At 39.6% G+C, this 18,632-nt stretch overlaps 1 protein-coding gene across 4 annotated transcripts in view; it reads right to left on the reverse strand.

Annotated features, from left to right (window-relative positions):
* Positions 1–10,933, reverse strand: part of LOC131232252 (probable aldehyde oxidase 2) — a 30,751-nt gene extending 19,818 nt beyond the window's left edge. The window contains exons 1-6 of one of the 4 annotated variants that reach the window (XM_058228469.1): positions 10,672–10,933; positions 5,737–7,455; positions 4,417–4,676; positions 3,586–3,795; positions 3,015–3,233; positions 419–1,384 (exon numbers count right to left, since the gene is read on the reverse strand). In XM_058228469.1, the coding sequence (XP_058084452.1) occupies positions 419–1,384; positions 3,015–3,233; positions 3,586–3,795; positions 4,417–4,676; positions 5,737–7,455; positions 10,672–10,918 (3,621 nt within the window). In that variant the 5' untranslated portion in view covers positions 10,919–10,933. The remainder of the gene's footprint in view (positions 1–418; positions 1,385–3,014; positions 3,234–3,585; positions 3,796–4,416; positions 4,677–5,736; positions 7,456–10,671) is intronic. The other 3 variants (XM_058228470.1, XM_058228472.1, XM_058228471.1) reach the window with 3 other exon arrangements.
* Between the last annotated feature and the right edge of the window lie 7,699 nt (positions 10,934–18,632).

Genomic DNA, 18,632 nt, shown 5'->3' on the forward strand with positions numbered 1-18,632 from the left:
GTCACCTAATGCATGATAAGATATGTCCAATACGTGTGTTGGGATCTCATATTCTCATATAAAGATATGTTTATATTTCTGTGTCCCTGGGATGTACCATTTCCTTTTTCTTTTATAAAATATGGGAGTTTCCTCTTCTTCTCTCATCTTCTCTCCATTCTCTTATTCATCCTGTATCATGATTTAAACAATGGGTGGCCAGATGTAGAGGTGAGTGTGTGGTTAGCAAGACCACCCTGCAAGGCAGGCATGCATGCATGCATGGGTATATCAATGGTTCTAAGTAGAATTTAATAGATGGTAGTGAGTCAAGGATACCATTGGGAATTTAGAAATCAGTTGATGTAAATTTCTCAAACATACTTTTCAACTCAAACAAATCCAAAAGTCGAATACAGTTCAGAATCCAAATCATCACCTGAAAAATCAGAGCATCCCATGAAAGCACCTCCATTTGCTGCTGCAAACTTTCCTTGAGTGGCATAAGCCTTTCAACCAAGACATTGCATGCAAGTTGAACTGCAGCGCAGCTCGCTTCCGATGTGGTGCTCCCAGCAGTGAATCCACCTTGCACCATGCTCAAAGTATCCGCCTGAAGAACACGAACTCTCTCCAAAACATCTAGGCTTCCATCACTCCATAAACGATTGAGAGCAAATGCAGTCATCTGCTTCACTTTCGTCCACAGTCCTTGTCCCAACTCAATCCCACCAACTTCAACAACGATCGAGCCATCATTGAGAATACTCACCCTGCCTGGTGTTGGCCTCAGTCTCACTTCATGCACGATGGGTACACGTGAAATGCCACGTTTCTTCCATTTATTACAACCATTGAACTGTTTGATCATTTCAGTCCTGTGGTGAAAGCTTGAAGAAGCAGCCAACTTATCGAAAACTGAAGGTAATGTGTACTCGACGGGTTCTCCAGCAATACCTTCATAAAACAGATTGAGACTTTCAAATGTGTGGAGATTCTTCTTTCTTATGAAATCAGCCTCCACAGAAAGAGCTGATGCCACGTGCTCGATTACAGCTTCAGCAATAAAAGATGCTTGCACCTCTCCAGGACCCCGCATGGCCGATTTGCTTGAATGGTTTGTCTTGCAGACCTTAATGTCAAAAGAGAAAGCTCCCCAGTTGTACCTCTTCAATGCTCCAACCATGTTTGATGGCATGATCGGACTTATGTCTTCCGATATCCCTGCATTGATCAATATATCGGTGTGTAGAGCTGTGATCTTCCCATCAGATTTGAAACCGACAGTGTAGTTTATTTTCATTGGATGGCGTCCTCCTGCCATTATCATATCAGTCTTGCGGTCAAGGTAAATTCGAACAGGGCGTTGTAACTTGTATGCTGCAAGTGCACACGCTGTCGCAACCTACAAATAACAGAAACCACTTGATTGTTACGTCATGCACACAACACTGCATTCATAACTCAAATGAGATAATTTAGACTGCATTTGGTTGCACAAGAGATTTGAATCCCAAACATTCCATTTAATCAAGAGGAAATGACAACAAATATTGATATTACCTAGTTATAAATTAGGAATTTCCAGTCAGATTGCAGTTACATTTCTTTCGAGTCCAACCTCAAGGTAACATAGATGCAATTCGGAGAGCAGACTTTGGAAAAAGAAAAATACTTCGGGAGTTACAGTTGGGTTATTTCAACTTTAATAGACTAATACTTGTAATTTATTTTGATAGTGTTTGGACTTAATGCAATGATTTGATTAACCATAAATGAAATTGCCAAACTGGGGGTTGAATCAACTTACTATATAATGACAACCAGCCCATACCTGGAGTTCCATGGGTCTCAAGTTGGACTAAAATGACATGAATTGCTATTTGGGCTAGTGCCTCGTTACAAATGGAGTGGGGCTTGCTCCACTTAGAACATCTCAACTCAGGGCCTGTTTGGCTTGGTGATTCCAAAAAGTGGATTAGGAAAGGGAAACGTCTCATCAGAGGAAAGCTGTGGATGAACAACAGTGGGAAAGAATCCTAAAAAGGCTGTTTGTTTTAGTCTTCATGATTTTCAGGAAATTTTAGAATGATCAATGGTTAAAAGTGAAATCTGTCTCTCAAATAAGTGTAAAAATCAGGACTTTCAACTTTTCATAGGAAAGGAAAATGCTCTTTTTTGAGTAAAACCATGAAAAGGAAACAGTTTTCCACAGGTTGCCTTATTGTCGCAATAGGAAAAAAAAAAGAAAAAAAGTCACGTCCGCGTTTTCCCTCCCTCCCTCTTCTTTCACAACTTTGATTAAAAGTAGACAAAAACAGAAAGAATGAAAGAAAAAAGGCTTGACTCAAATGGTTGTTCATCTACTATCCAAGTTTGCTCAGCTGAATCAGTGAAAATATGCCATCTGTATAAAGATCATCTGGCTGAAAACTCCAACAATTTTCTAGGAAATCAGAGCTCGTCAACATTGGGAGCCTCGCAACTCAAACAAGCTCGAAATCGATCATAGAGATTTTGTGTAGTATTTTATACAAAACCAATGGTGTTATGATATAATCCAAATGACCTCAAGATATTCCAAGTCACTCACCTCCAGAGAAAGAGATTTTATTTTTAAAAAAAATGGTGGGAGTGGAATTTGAACACCCAACCTCAACCAAAGAAAGCAACACACTTAACCAGTGACAGAAATGTCTTTCTGCTGATACAAGTTATGTTTTATATTACTTACATTAACTATTAGAAATTTCTATTCACACTCCAAATATTTACAACTTACCGTAATTAAATATCAAGTCGAGTTGGGTCGAGCCTTCAAGTCAACCTGACCCAGCTGAACATCAGGTTATGTAAAGTTTTCGGGTTTTTGAACTAAGTTTTCCATTTTCCAAAGGCCCAAATACTATGTACATTGAGCTGACCTAGGAAGACCCACAAACCACAATTTGGGAATACACCCGAGTGTGACTGAAAGTAATTGCTCTAGAGAACTTTATTCAAGTTTAATTAAAATGGTGTGCATCAATACTCACAGGCAACGCCCTTAATGCCTTTCCGCCAAATCCTCCTCCAACCCTCCTCGTGATCACCCGAACATTATGGTGGGGGATGCCGAGGCATTCTGCAATTACCTGCTGTGCATTTTCAGGACATTGACACGAACTGTAAACCACCATACAGTTGTCTTCATCTGGTATGGCAAGCGCTGTTTGAGTCTCCATATAGAAATAGTATTGAGACCCAAGTTCAATCTGAACAAATCATTGCATGCTAGTCAGTCTTTGGTAACAGATCTTCATACAGCATAGTTGTTGCTTTTATAATAAAAAAGAGTTTGTATAAATGCAACCCTGAACTTGATTGCCTGCTGAAAAAGTTCACTTTAAGAGTTGCATACTGAACCCAGCAAATGATACGGTATATGTGGGGCCATGGTTTGCAGATCTAGATCATTGGTCTGACTTGGCCCATGGCAAGTCTAGCATACATGGACCGTTCTCAAGCCAGAGATAGATTTATTTTATTTTAAAAGATAAGCTGGCGATAGATTTCAACCCATGATAACAAAGAAATTTAAAAAAGAAAAAGGCATTTGAGAAGTACCTTGGATGAGAGGATCTTGTGATCGGCTTCAGCCATTCCTTTTGAGAAATCGCCAATTGGTGTTGGGCTAAGGAAAGAAGGGACCTCAAAAAAGCTGGATCTTTCAACAGCCTCTTCTACTGTCAAAATGGGTGGTTCTAAATTCTCCATATCGTAATCAACCACGGCTTGATTAGCAGCCATGTTGGCATATTTCTGTGTTTCTGCAATCTAACCATTAACCATTTCAGAAACTTGAACCATGGAATAAAACAAACTAAATAAATAAACACTCAGATTCATACATACAAAACATCCAAGATCACAGAAAAGAAATATGCTTATCTAATTCAAGAAAAGGTCATTAAATTCAACGCCCTGCTACAGGCTTACAGCCATTGGTCGGAGTGGGATTCTGAATCATAGTTTTCAATGTGTTCTAATGTTGTACATGTGTGCTAGATCTGGGCTGTTCATCAGATGGGCCACATCTGGCACACGTTGAATGTGGACTGTTTGTCAAATTCTTTTAACTGGCCATTTCTTCATACTTACGAATCTTAAACCAGCCGGATTATGGTCCATGGAAACTTGTTTCTGCTTGTGTAGTTTTTGCTGTGCAATAAAATTTTTAGTTACCAATTCAATAATTTTAAAAAATAAAATAAAAATTGGGCCCATGGCACATAGAAACTGGGGCCGACTAGATGAATGGTCCAGATCTCACACACAAATTGGCATCTTTCATGAGAGTAGGATTCAAGACAATTCCCTCACCAGTAAACATTGCATATGTCTAAAATCAATTGGAGAGAGAGAGAGAGAGAGAGAGAGAGAGAGAGAGAGAGTTACCACGAAACCAAGCGGTTGACCAGCGAACTGAGTAACATCATCAGCAAATAGAGGTTCTCTACCAAAAATACTCAAGGACCCTATGTTCTTCCCTCCTCTCGGTATGTCTTTAACAGAAACAACTGTCATGATTCTTTTAGAAGCTGATGTAGAATTGAATTCAATACCCTTCACACGTGCCAAAGGCTTTGTGCTACAAATGAATGCACCATGAAGGCAATCCTGAGGAGAAGGCATGTCATCCACATACACTGCTTCACCTACATCATTTTACCACAAGCTGACGCATCAGGGATACATATGGTTATACTTATATGATAATGAACTAACAAATATGTTTACAGCACCTCCACACGCGGACACATGTGCCAACCTAACATGTGCGGGACATCCAAACCATGCATCAGGCCCTGCCACTGTGTAGGTGACTTGACTAAAAAAATCCAGAAGTCAACTATCATGCAGGCCACATGAGTACATTAAATGCTGAGTGTGGGCAAATTTTCCCTCCCCTCGTTTTAGTAAATGTACAGTGCACCTTATCAGTAGAAAGCCTGGCTTATGGACCACATCTTTTACAAAGTGGAGAATCCTGATGCATGGCTTGTATGTCCTGACACAGTTGGCACATCTGACAAAATGTAGAGGTGCGGGAGGATCTAGCAACGCACTATACTTATCTAAGTGGTTCAATTCCTAAAGCATTACAGACAAAAGTTTAACTATACAATATATGAACCTAGAAATAACATAAATAGTATTCAGATAATGAGGTTTTTTGGGAGTCTCACCCCTGGCCCATTCAAAATTTTGATTTTTCTTGGTTCAGGCCCGGCGGATTGAAAGCCCTAATTAGATCTCAATCACCGATATATTTGTGTTGGAAAACTGGTCATTGCTTCCAAATCACTTTTGAAAGGAGATTTTTTCCTTGTAGTTGTAGCTCATCTACAATCAAACCTTCCAGATGAACAGCCTAAATCACCACGTGGCAGGGCAGAAGGGAAAACAAGCCTTGTGGGTGAGCCTCCCTAGCAGTTCCCATATAATATTGAAAAATACAAGAAGACAGATTAGTCTCACTTCAAAAAAGAGGTGGGGACACCCTGTGTCTTCAAAAAAAAAATAAAAAATACAAGAAGACAGATTAATGTATGTTCCTAGAAACATGCTGACCCGTGCCTATCACTCATATCTGGACACTGCTGGGTTTAATGAAAGGGAGTCTCAATGTTACAAAAGGTTGCAATCTATTAAGCTTCACATTCAACTTCAAATAAAACCAGAAGTAGTAACAACAAGAAATAGAATACAGCATACCAGAAGCTTGAATCTCTGCTCCTGCTTTTTCAGTAGGCTTCCCAACAGGAAAATATTCCCCATGAACTTCTAAAACCTGCTTTGCAGATAACCCCAAAGAAGATTTGTTTTCCAAAGTATTAAAATACCCATTGGCACCACCATTAGCATCACAATCAGATATCTTCATCTGCAAATCTTTTATTGGTACCATTAAACCCTTAACAAGGGGTCGAAGAAAATCAAAAAGAAACCCAACAGCCAAACTTGATCTATAAGCAGGACTCGACGTGCCTTCTTTAGGCACCACCATTGCTCGGACTAGTCTGATTGCCTCGAGCAAAACGGGCACAGTCAAAGATTTCCCAGCTAAAAATCTCTCAACTTTCCTTGCTCTAATTGCATGGTTAGTCCCGTATGCACCAAAAGCTAACTGCGGACTTACCACAACAAATTCATCTGATGTTCTAGAAACATAAGCTAAGAAAGCACAATTGAGATAAGCTACAGCATTTCCAAGGGGACGTGGTGCAGCTCTGTACGTCTCAAACAACAATTGAGTTTCTTTCATAGGCATGTATTTGATGGAATTACCATTCTCGGAACATGTGTTTCTTCCTGGATTCCAACTAGGAATATGAATGCTTAAAAGTATTGTTTTAGAATCGCATGGAGGCCTGTTCAAGAACTCCTCCAGTGTAAGCAGGATTCTTTCGGAACCCGTATGGATGTTAACAGATGTCCCAGCCGCAAGGAGAATAGTAGCGATGTCCGATGCGAACTGATTTCTTTGTGCCATGATTAGATTACCTCCCAAACTGGCAGTATTTCTGATGGACACCGATGCAATCTTGTCCATATGATTGGCAATTTTCATGAACACCGACCCAGGTAAAATTTCTTTTCCTTCCATCAATGCTTCGATGGCCTTTGATATAGTCACAGCAGCTCCAATTTCAATCCCTTTGGAGTCTCTTTTGATTGCTGAAAGCTCGGGAATTCGTCTTAGATCGATATACGTGTCGTAGTGGTCTAGTTCCTTGTAAATACCGGCACCTGTATTACCAACAACCAATTTCACCCGTTTTCCAATCCCGAGTTCTTTGGGTTCCAATAGGTTTTGAAGCTCTTCAACACTAATGGGACTATGCCAGTGACACTCCGTCAAACATTCATTTTCAGTTTCAGACATGAGACATGTAGATGATTTAATTTCATTTTTTAGGAAGTCAGGAAATGTATGGATCTCATTGCGTCTATAAGAGGGTAACTTATCTACATTTCCATTTGCATTCTCCCCTTTTCTCCAAAAGGAATTGAGACCCAAATCCTCAATTTCAACATCTGATGCAAAACTCTTGCAGACGTCGACAATGGGTCGATAGCCAGTGCAACGACAGAGGTTGCCTGCAATAGCCTTCTCTGCTTCAGACACTGTAAGCTTGGAAAACCCATGTGGGGGATCAGGCCTTCCAGTTTTATCAGCATTAAAAATTGCAGAAAAGAGAGACATGCACATGCCAGGAGTGCAGAAACCGCATTGAGAAGCATGGAAGCCCGAAAACCTCTGGTGAATTGGATGGAAACCATCTTTGCTGTTTCCAAGGCCTTCACTTGTTGTAATCGAACAGCCATTTATACTATGGAGAAGAGTCAGGCATGAGTTCACTGTATGATCTTCGACTTGTTCAGTTATAGGGTCGTACTTTGACAGAAGAACAACACAAGCTCCGCAACCACCTGCAACATAAACGGTACTGCTGATTTTTAAATGCAGGATTACATTTTTCTGTCAGCCTATCTTCTCCATTGTAATAAATAAATAAATAAATAAAAATGATGAAGAAGAAGAAGAAATCCAACAATGATGAATTATAGGATACACAATCCACATCTTCTCATAGACATAGCATACGCGGATTTCAATTCAGACAAGTGGGGCCGAATGTTCAGTAGTCGAGACTCTAGATCATTCTTCTGTTGAGTCCACCATGCATGGAACATGCCCTGAAATCTCCTCCACAGGACAATATTAACCTTTGACTCTGGTGTATGGATTCACAGTCATGAAGAGGAAACAACAGTTCACATCCAACTGAGATGAAGCCCCAAAAGTGGTCGTTGGGACCTTCTAATCTGGGAGATATTTGGGGCATAGGTGGGACGCAACACACTGAGGGTCTAGATTAATGAATCATGGAACCCACCAATCAAAAATGAAAACCCTTATACAGTCCATTACCAACAATTCCTAAGCTTACTAAAATGGTCCAGTCATAAAACTCAAAACCCATTGGCTCAACTGAAAAATAAAGAGGAAGTATAGGTCCTCATCAGCAAATGTATAGTCTGTTGAAGAGTCAGACTTTTTGTACATGAGGGGCTCATTGTTCAATGATCCAAACCGTTGAAATGATGGAACTCACCATGGAAGAGGCATATCATAGAGATCTCCCAAATTTAAAGATCCCAACCCTTTGATATTGTGGCCTACACTAACATTCTTGGAGAAGAAATGCATCAGTGCACATTCAATGGAGAATAGGCCAAATAGTAATGTGGGAGATTTCCATGGCATCCCCCATCCATGGTGAGGGCATCATTTCAACGGTTCATATAATTGGACCATGGGCCCAATGAGTGTGAATCCAACTTATGAGCAAACTATACATTTGTTAATAAGCAGGACCTTAAGGGCATTCATCACTGAACTATTTAATACTTAAGGGCACTCATCAGCAAACTATTTAATACTAAGTGCTATAAATGAAGGAAATTGAGGGCTAGGATTATCTAATATGTGTGATCTCTGAAAAGTAGGCCATCCATGAGTAAGCCCACTAGATGAGTGGTTTCAATTGAGACAACCCTACCACTTGTACTGTTGAGAGATAGCGCCACCTTACTCCAATTCTTCCAATTCTACAGTATCATCTTCTGGATATGCACTCACTTCACATTTTTCGCAATACAAAAGGAAAATCTGGTGTAAGTTGTTTCTTTTTAAGGGAATACTGAAATTTTCTTAAATGAGGATGCAAAAAGGGCTGGAGGCAACCGATGGAAATTACTGATTACAGAAGAAGGCCTCACCATCTCACTATTAGCTATAGAATCTATAACCAAATTCGCAGACCTATCAACTACAAAAGAACTGTTCGCCCTGCTGCTGTTGTAGCAATAATTTCATTAAGCAAAGAACTTCTATATGGGGTTCTGCAAGAGGAATAAGCCCAGGAGAGTGCACTTCTCGAATTGCCTTCCACCATAAGATAGTCATTGCAAGATTCCTAAGTGATCTTTATGGTCCATTTGGACACACTCTCAAAAGGGGATTTTGATGCCTAAATGCTACTTTGAGACAAACCCCTTTTCGATTTGTGCATTCGAATTCACTTTCGCAACCTCCATTTTATCCTCCCTTCAGCAGGAGGGCCACAATGTTAGATATAAGTAGATGGTACGAAAACTTCAGCCAATTTTCTTTTTCAATTGTACACATTATAGTAAAGGGGTTTTTGCATATTTCTACCTCAATAATGGGGTATTTGCAAATACCCACATAGAGATATTGACTTCACAAATAGCAACATCATTAATTAGCCGTTATTGCAAATACCCGTATTCTGTTATTTTTCAAAACTTCCGTTAAAAACAGTTCGAAAATGATAAAAATGCCCACATTATTAAAAAATAATGAAAAGGCCCCCCTTAATAACAGAAAATGAATAAATCCCTCATCCCAAATGACCATGTGGATCGTGTCTAGGCCCTTAAAAGACCCAAATTTGATTGAATAGAACCACGAAATCCTATCCTGGCCCATTCATAATGTGAGGCCCAACAACAGGACAGTGTAGATCGCTTGGATGAGCGCCCACAGAGAATCCCACCCCCAAGCATTTTTTTCTTCTCTCTCACTAATCAAATTTGGGTAAATTCTTTGTGAGGCCCATCCAAATGATAAACATCATCCATTTGTTGGGCCCCAAATTGTAGATGGGCCAGGATTGCATTTTGAGGCTCTATTCAATCTGGATAATTTTTTTAGGGCCCATTCACATGATCAATATCATTTGAAATGAGGGATTTATTCATTTTACAATCTTAAGGCGCCATTTTTGTCATTCCTAATAATATGGGTATTTTTAAAGTCATTTTCTGTCTATTTTTATCGGACTTTTTGAAAAGCTAACAGAATGTGGGTATTTGCAGTAACGGCTAATTATTGATGTGGCTATTTACAAAGTCAATATTTCTAACTGGGTATTTGCAAATACCCCATTATTAAGGTGGGAATATGTAAAAATTCCTTACAGACGATCCATTTTCCTAGTCATAATTGGATGGCTCTAGCCATTCAATCAAAAAAGTTTGAGAATAAAATAGTATGATGGACAGATAATATGGATGATTTGACATTTCCATATTATAATTTATTCAGACAATCAATTTTGGAGACCATTGATTGGAGGGTTTCGATGTGTTCAAGTGACTCTAAAGGACTTGAGAAATTAATGTAAACCTCTCTTCGAAAATAAATACTTGACAAGGCCAACCAAACAATAAAAATGAGAAGCTGACCAGCAAACTAAATCATTAAAACTTTGTAACTTTCACAAAGCTACTAATTAACGAACTTCCAAATCCATGAATTCACTATGTCCATGCATCCAAACACCCCCTTAGACAACACATGGAATTAAAATTCACCTGACAGTTTTTCAATCCTAATACTTTCAATTTGGGGAGTTTTGGTAATTTCATTGAAAAGACCACAAAAAAGAAAAAAAAAAAACACCCAACATTCCAAGCAATCAAAATGAATAAAATCTTAAACCAAAACAATCAGGAGAGAGAGTGAAAATGAGTGAGTGACACAAACACACACACACACACACACACACACACACACACACACAGAGAGAGAGAGAGAGAGAGAGAGAGAAAGAGAACCTTCTCCACATCCAAGCTTGGGTCCTTTGAAACGGGTTCGAGTCCTAAGGAAGTCGAGCAAAGAAGTGGAAGGGTCGAGGACGGTGGATAGCTCGAATCTCTGTCCATTCACTGCAAATACCATCTGATTCTGCTCTCTCTCTCTCTCTCTCTCTCTCTCTGTGAAAAGCAATAGGAATAGGATAAAGCTCAAAAGCAGCAGACGATGTACTATGCCCAAACGACGGTAGAATAATTGATAAACCATGGAATCAATAATCGGTTACTTGCCGCCAAGGAGTGAAATCCTCTGGCTAAGTATGCGGAGCGTACCAAGTAAACTCTGTGGGACCCGCCGTTATGTATGTTTCTTATCGACGCCGTTCATCCATTTTTCCAGCTCATTTCTGGGTATGATTCCAAAATCGAAGCATATCCAAAGCTCGAGTGGACCACACCACCGGTAACAGTAGAGATAATGACGTACACCATCGAAACCTTCCTAAGGCCCAAAGTGAAGTTGAGGCCATGCAGGTATGAAAGTAACATTTAGGCACCCACTCTACGGACACGAGAGTGCGGTTTTTACTACAAAAGATTTGATTAATTTACTACTAATATAATTAATTCTCACGCATGAAAGATATAATAAATTACTTTGAATTTTCTGGTCGGAAGATTCTAGCTATATTGGTGAGTTATAAAGTATATGTTTGAATTGATCTAATGTTGAATGCCATGAATGTTGGGTGTTGTACTAATGCTTATAACAAAATGGAAGTTAATTAGTTGGATTTTTGATAGGCATGTTTTGATTATATCAATAAATTGTAGAGCATACACTTGAGCTAATTATATGGAAAAAAAAAATAAAATAATATAATACAATATATTGATGTGTGTATCTAAGAAGCAAGGGGTTGAGAATGGAATGAGTGTCACGCCTAATTGAAGATTGAATGATTAGATGGACATTAGTATCACAAAGTTAAATCGAATAGCTTAGATCATGACCACATGGCTTAGGAAGCTCGGGCTCTGGCAAGGCTTAATTAAATCAGGACTAGACTCTCTTTCTCTCACTCTCACTCTACTTGGTAAGAGGGATGGAAGGAGATGTCTTAAATGTTTAGGTGTTTTTTGAATGATTCAAATGAAAATAGTGGGGGATTATTTATAGTTTCCAAACTGATTTTTTTATAATTCCTATAAAATACAAAAGCAAAATATAGCTTAATGGTGTATATTTGATACTATCACCTTATATTATCTTATAGGTTGAATAAGGTGGTAAAAATATAAATTTATTAAGATGGACATTGGAATAAATATACAGCAGCCACAAATTTACAAAGCGTGAGAGAGAAACTCCGCATGCTTAAACGGTGTCAGCCAAAGAAGAAGAATGCAGCCTGGTTGGCGGCAACCTTGTGCTTCCACGTGGATTTCCTTCTTTGGCATGGGTTGTTTATACATGCATAAAATATATAATGACGGTGGTGGGGCTAAACAGCTTTTCCAAGTGGGGTGACTCGTGGCGAATCCAAGTGGGCAGGGTGGTAGTCTCTCTGTAAAGCCTCGGTAGCATGCGCCTGCATATGGACGAAGAGTTTCTCTCGTTGGTAAATGGCACTTGGGCAAGTGTAGCCGAACATCGAGACCATTCACCAGGTTAGGACCCTTGAAATATCCTGGCTCATCATCAGCTGGACCATGTTCTTCAGAGAAAGGACGGTTAGAAAAATAATGGACGATTTGCGCTTGAGACTAACATGGAAAAATTGGAGCATCATAAATGTCGGTGTGGGGCCAAGCTAAGAAAGGACCTGATATCTCTACCATGGTGCGTATTTTGCACGTCTTAGGAAAGTATCACTCTCTCGCAGGTGGCCGTCACATTCTAATCTTTAGCCTATTGCTTGATAGAATATACATCCCACCTACTGCAGTATGACTGGTTGGCACTTTAGTCATTATACATGCATCATTTTCCAATGAGACGACAAGTCCCACTTTTGACGGTCCAAATAAAATAAACTAAGCTCTAAATTCAATTATTTACAACTTTTCATAATTTCGCTGTCATGCTTTGAACATGAGTGGCAACCACAGTGTTCGAGGACAGTAGGTCAGGTGCACCACTCCCAGCAGGGGTGTGTCAATGTGTTGGGCTCTGTGGGGCCCTATGTGATGTATGTGTTTTGTATCCACACCGTTCATCCGTTTTGTGCCCACATTTTAGGGTACGAACTCAAAAAATGAAGCAGATCAGAAGTGCAAGTGGACCACAACACATGAAACAGTGTTGATTGAATGCTTACGGTTAAAAAATTCTTGAGCGTTTCATATGGTGTGGTCCACTTGAGTTTTGGATCTGCTTCAGTTTTGGGTTTGTGACTTTCTTTCTTTCTTTTTTTTGAGTTAGCTTGTTAATACACACCATGTTAGTACAAACACTCCAATGCTAGCCACCCCCACTAGGGATCGATACCAAGACCTCAAGCGTTGAAACGAGGTATCTCCACTCAGTAGAAGCTGAAAAAACGGTTGGACAAGGTCGATATAAAACAGATAAATGAACCACTACTGCTGAGGGTGGTGTCGGCCCGGAGCGGATTAGGGAAACGGATTGGCTACTCCCCCTCCCACTGGCCCATGGCTGATGGTCGGTGCTCCATGGCCCCACCTTGATATATGTGTTTTACCCATGCCGTACATCTAGTTTTCTAGATCATTGTAGGGTGTGAAACCAAAAATGAGGTATACCCCAATCTCAAGCAGACCACATTACAGGAAACAGTGTTGAATGAATGTTGACCATTAAAAACGTTTTGGAGGCCATAAAAGTTTTGGTTCAAGATAAATATTTTTCCCTTCATCTAAGTCTGTATGATCTAATCAACAGATTGGATGTAAAATAAACAGTACAGTGGGCCTTAGGAGGATTTTAATGGTAGATATCCAATCACTATTGTTTTCCTGTGGTTTGATCCACCTGAGATTTATACCCCTCTCATTTTTTGTATCAAGCCATAAAATGATCTCCAAAAATGGATGACCGGCATGGATGAAGTACATACACCATGGTGGGGTCCACAGAGCACCAACCATCAGCCACCGGTCTGGTGGCAGGGGGAGTAGCCAATCCGTTTCCGGGGATTAGGTACTACCCTGCTGTTCGGAGCTACGGACAGGGGCTCAGAGGGCCACTGAGGGGCCACCTTGATGTACGACTTTTATCCACACCGTCCATCCACTTTTACATATCAATTTAGAGAATTAGACCAAAAATAAAGTAGATTCAAGACTCAAGTGGACCACACCATAGGAAGCAGCGGTGCTAAGGATGTCCACCATTGAAACTGTCCTAAGGTCTATCGTGTCATTTATTTTCCATCCAACCTGTTGAAATGGTCATATACACCTGGATGAAGTGAAAAGAGAAATATCTTCTTGATGCAAAACTTCTGTGGTCCCTAAGAATTTTTCAATGGTGACAATTTAATCCCCACCATGTGGCCCATTTTATCCTTGGATCTTCTTTAATATTGGACCATAATCTAAAATAATATGAAAAAAAATGGATAGACAGTGTGGATAAAATGCATACATCACTGTGGCCCCTCACTAGCCTTCGGAGATGGAAATGTTCAAAATGCCTGTTAGAATCCCCATCCAAGGGAAGCCCCCTCAGACAACAGGTTTCAATGAAAATGAGCAAATCCAGCTGTTAGAATCTTCACATACCTTATTGTATTACATGTCAAGGGATGTGTATTTGATCAAACCTACCTCGTAGGATGGGATTTTTGTGCAGCGGCCGGCATGCTGCACGCTGGTTGATGTGGCAGTGTCAGAAGTGCTGCGTATTGTTATTGGGCGCATTCAGTCAGGGCAGCAGGTTATATTTAGGTTATTATGTATAGGGATAAACGAGGTTACACGTCAATGGAATCATAAGTCGAAACATGAAATTCGGCATCATTCTTGAGTCAAACTATGAGTGAGGTAGAGCGGGTTGTGATCACTTTCACATCCACAATGGACAAAAGAAGGCCCGACCGGAAGCGGAAGTGATCCGGACTGTTGGAACCTTAAAATAGGCATATTTCGCAAATTGAAACGGGTTATTCTATGTATTATATATGATTCTGGGTAGGAGAAGCTACTTTAGCTATCTAACCAAGCTATGCCAAGTTGCCCACGCCAAATTTGTGGGATTTCATCAGATTTACAGTCGCAAATCCATTTTATTTCTATTTTTACTATTTATAGTAAGTTTTAGTTCGCTGATAACTTTTGATCCATCAATGTTTAGGAGTTGGGTCCAATATGAAAAGTGCTTAGTAATTTTAAGAGAATAACATGGTTAAGCCAAATAAGATGCTTACTATTTTTGGCTTGTAAAGTCATTTTTTTTTAATATTAAGTGATTGTAAACTCTTTTTTTATTTTATTTTTATTTTTTTATTAATCAATATATTTTGAATTTTATTAGAATTTATTTCTATTTTCTCTCTCCTCATGGATTCAAGGAATATCTTTGAAGAGTTCAGAGAAGCTCCGTGCATTCGGAGTGATCATCCCCTACGGGAGACGATGCTCAACCTCATCACGACCTTCCCCAAGATAAGTCTACTTAGCTAATCATGATGGTTGTCCACCCAAGGGCCTTTCTTAGGTGGAGAGAAATGGCCCTACACATGCCTAAGACTGGAGTGAATGCTCCTTTTCCTCTTTCTTCTTTGTTTTCTTTTCTTTCTTTCTTTTTCTTCTCTCTCTCTGTGTGTGTGTGTGTGTATTTGTGTGTTCTTGTGATGTGTGGAGGGCTTAGCCATCTCTAGGCCTCTCTCATGAGTAGCCCATTCCATGGGCGTGCTTTTCCTTTGGGCCTTCTTACTGTGAGGACCCATTTCCCAAGCCCACTAGTTATTAGAGGATTCCCATGCCTCTTTGGGCCCCATTCTCTTAAAGCTTAGCTTTTCAGTCACTTCTAAGCCCATTTGATGTACAAGGGGCCTTAACCACCTTGTGGATTTGTGTACATCTGGCTACCATTTCTGGGTCCCTTTTGAATCACATTTTGATTTACCCCTTTGGACATGTGTATGCGGCTGCATTTGTGGGCCCACTTGAAACTTGAAGAGCCCCCAAACCACCATTTGGGCTCTCTTTGGATGGGTGTTCTTGACCCACATTTGTGGGCCCATTTGAAACTTGGAGAGCCCCAAAATCATCACCTAGGTTCTTCTTTTGGATTTGGACATGTGGCTCCCACTTGTGGATGGATTAGAAATTTACATGGGCCTTGTGTGTGGCTTGGGCTCACTTGCAATATAGAGCATAATCACATTTGGGCTCTAAAATTTTGGGAAACCATACATGAACAATGTGGGACGCTTGGGTCCATTTTGGCCCTTTAATAAATCAAGAGAAAGTTTCACCTCATGTGGTCAAGTGGACCATGTGGGATGTTCATGGGCCCATTTTAGCCCATTGGAAATCAAGAGAAGGTTCCCACCTCATGTGGTCAAGAAGGGATGGTCATGGGCCTACTTTACCCCATTGGAAATCAAGAGAAAGGTTACCACTTCATGTGGTCAAGAGGACCATGTGGAATGGTCATGGGCCTATTTTAGCCCCTTGCAAATCAAGAGAAGATTCCCATCTCATGTGGTCAAGAGGACCATGTGCTTTTTAGGTCCATTGAAGAATGGTAGGGCTGTTTGTTAACGTTGAAATTTTGTACTTAAAGTGAAATTTGAAAAATGTTTCATGTTTAGTGGTGTTTGTTAACACAAAAGAAGGAAAGCACTCCGTCATTTTTATGTTAAAAATTTTCCCTGACGGGAATCTTTTATGTTGAAATTTTTTCGTGATCCAAATATAGTTTAAGAGAGATTTTCCCCCTTGCTTTATACATACCCCAACTTTTAACATGGGACACTTCTCTGAGCCCACCATGATGTATGTGTTTCATCCATTCAATTCATCCATTTTAAAAAATCATTTTATGGCTTGATACCAAAAATAAGAGGAATATCAATCTCAGTGGACCACAACACAAGAAAACAATAGTGATTAGATATCCACCATTATAATTCTCCCAAGGTCCAATGTATTGTTTATTTGACATCCAATCTGTTGATTAGGTTATATAGACGCAGATGAATGGAAAAAAAGCAAAGATCAGCTGTTTTTAATGGCCGACATTCATTAAACACTGTTTTCCTGTACTGTGGTCCACTTGAGATTGGGATATACCTCATTTTTGGTCTGTTACTATAAAATGACCTAGAAATATAGATAGACGGCATGGATGAAACACATACATCATTGTAGGGCTCACATAGCACTGACCACCAGCCATTGGCTGGTGGCAGGGGAGCAGCCAATCCGTTTCCGCGGACGCGGATTGGATACGAGAAATTTACCACGGTAGATGCCACCTTTTATGCAGCAGTTTTTTGGAAGCAAAACAAACTTATCAATTTAGACCTTCACGTACGGCCATCAAATTTGAGGACGAAAATACCCCTCCTTTTCACTGCCATTGTCTTCTTTACCCTCCCTTTCCTCGGTCCATGTCTGAAAAAAAAGAGACGAAAATTCCTTTTTAACAACTAAAATCCGTTGCCGGGATCGATAGACTCTTCAAACGGTTCCGTGGATTCTATCACACCAGTCAGATCCCAGGATGCCAGGCCGAAGGATGCAAGGTTGATGTAAGCAATGCAAAGCATTATCATCGTTGGCATAAGGTATGTGAATTCCATTCCAAAGCTACCAAGGTTGTTTTGGCTAGCGGACTAGAACAGCGTTTCCGCCAGCAATATAGCAGGTAAAATGTAATTAAAATTCTTTTTTTTTTTAAATAAAAATAAAAATATAAATGCATGAATGCAATTTCTTCTGCATGGTATGTAATCATTTGGGTGCAATTTGGAATTTGAATTGGATGACAATAACCTTGATGATGATGGTCTATTAAAGATTTAACAGATGAAATTGGACAATGGAAAATGATTTTTAATTATTTAATTAATTATTTTTTGTTTTTGGTTTTTTTAATCTTTTCTTTTGGAAGAGCTAGAAAGAAAAATTCAAAATTAAGGAGAAAATTAGAATTTGGTTATTCTCTTGTATAAAAAAAAAAAAAAAAAAAGCATTTAAAACTCAATCATAGTAATAGAAATTTTGGGTGGAATGTAGCATTTGAAAAGGATTTAAAAACTCCATGTCTTCTTTTTTTTTTTTTTTTTGTGTTTAAATTAAATCCCAATGGCTTTTGGAGATGGAAATGTTTAGAATGCCCGTTAGAATCCCCATCCAAAGGAAGCCCCCTCAGACAACAAGTTTCATTGAAAATGAGCAAATCCAGCTGTTAGAATCCTCACATACCTTATTGTATTACATGTCAAGGGGATGTATTTGATCAAACCTACCTTGTAGGATGGGATTTTTGTGCAGCGGCCGGCATGCTGCACACTGGTTGATGTGGTGGTGTCAAAAGTGCTACGTATTGTTATTGATCGCATTCAGTCAGGGTAGCAGGTTATATTTAGGTTATTATGTATAGACTAAAACGAGGTTACACAACAATGGAATCATAAGTCGAAACATGAAATTCAGCATCATTCTTGAGTCAAACCATGAGTGATGTAGAGTGGGTTGTGAGCACTTTCAAGTCTACAATGGACAAAAGAAGGCCCGATCAGAAGTGGAAGTAATCTGGACGGTTAGCACCTTCAAATAGGCGTATCTCGCAAACTGAAATGAGTTATTCTATGTATTATATTATATATGATTTTGGGTAGGAGAAGCTACTTTAGCTATCTAACTAGGCTATGCCAAGTTGCCCACGCCAAATTTGCGAGATTTCATCAGATCGGCAGTCGAAAATTCATTTTATTTCCATTTTTACTATTTATAGTAAGTTTTAGTTCGATGATGACTGTTAATCCATCAATATTTAGGAGTTG

Source organism: Magnolia sinica, chromosome 18, assembly GCF_029962835.1.
Source record: "Magnolia sinica isolate HGM2019 chromosome 18, MsV1, whole genome shotgun sequence".
Classification (NCBI taxonomy): domain Eukaryota; kingdom Viridiplantae; phylum Streptophyta; class Magnoliopsida; order Magnoliales; family Magnoliaceae; genus Magnolia; species Magnolia sinica.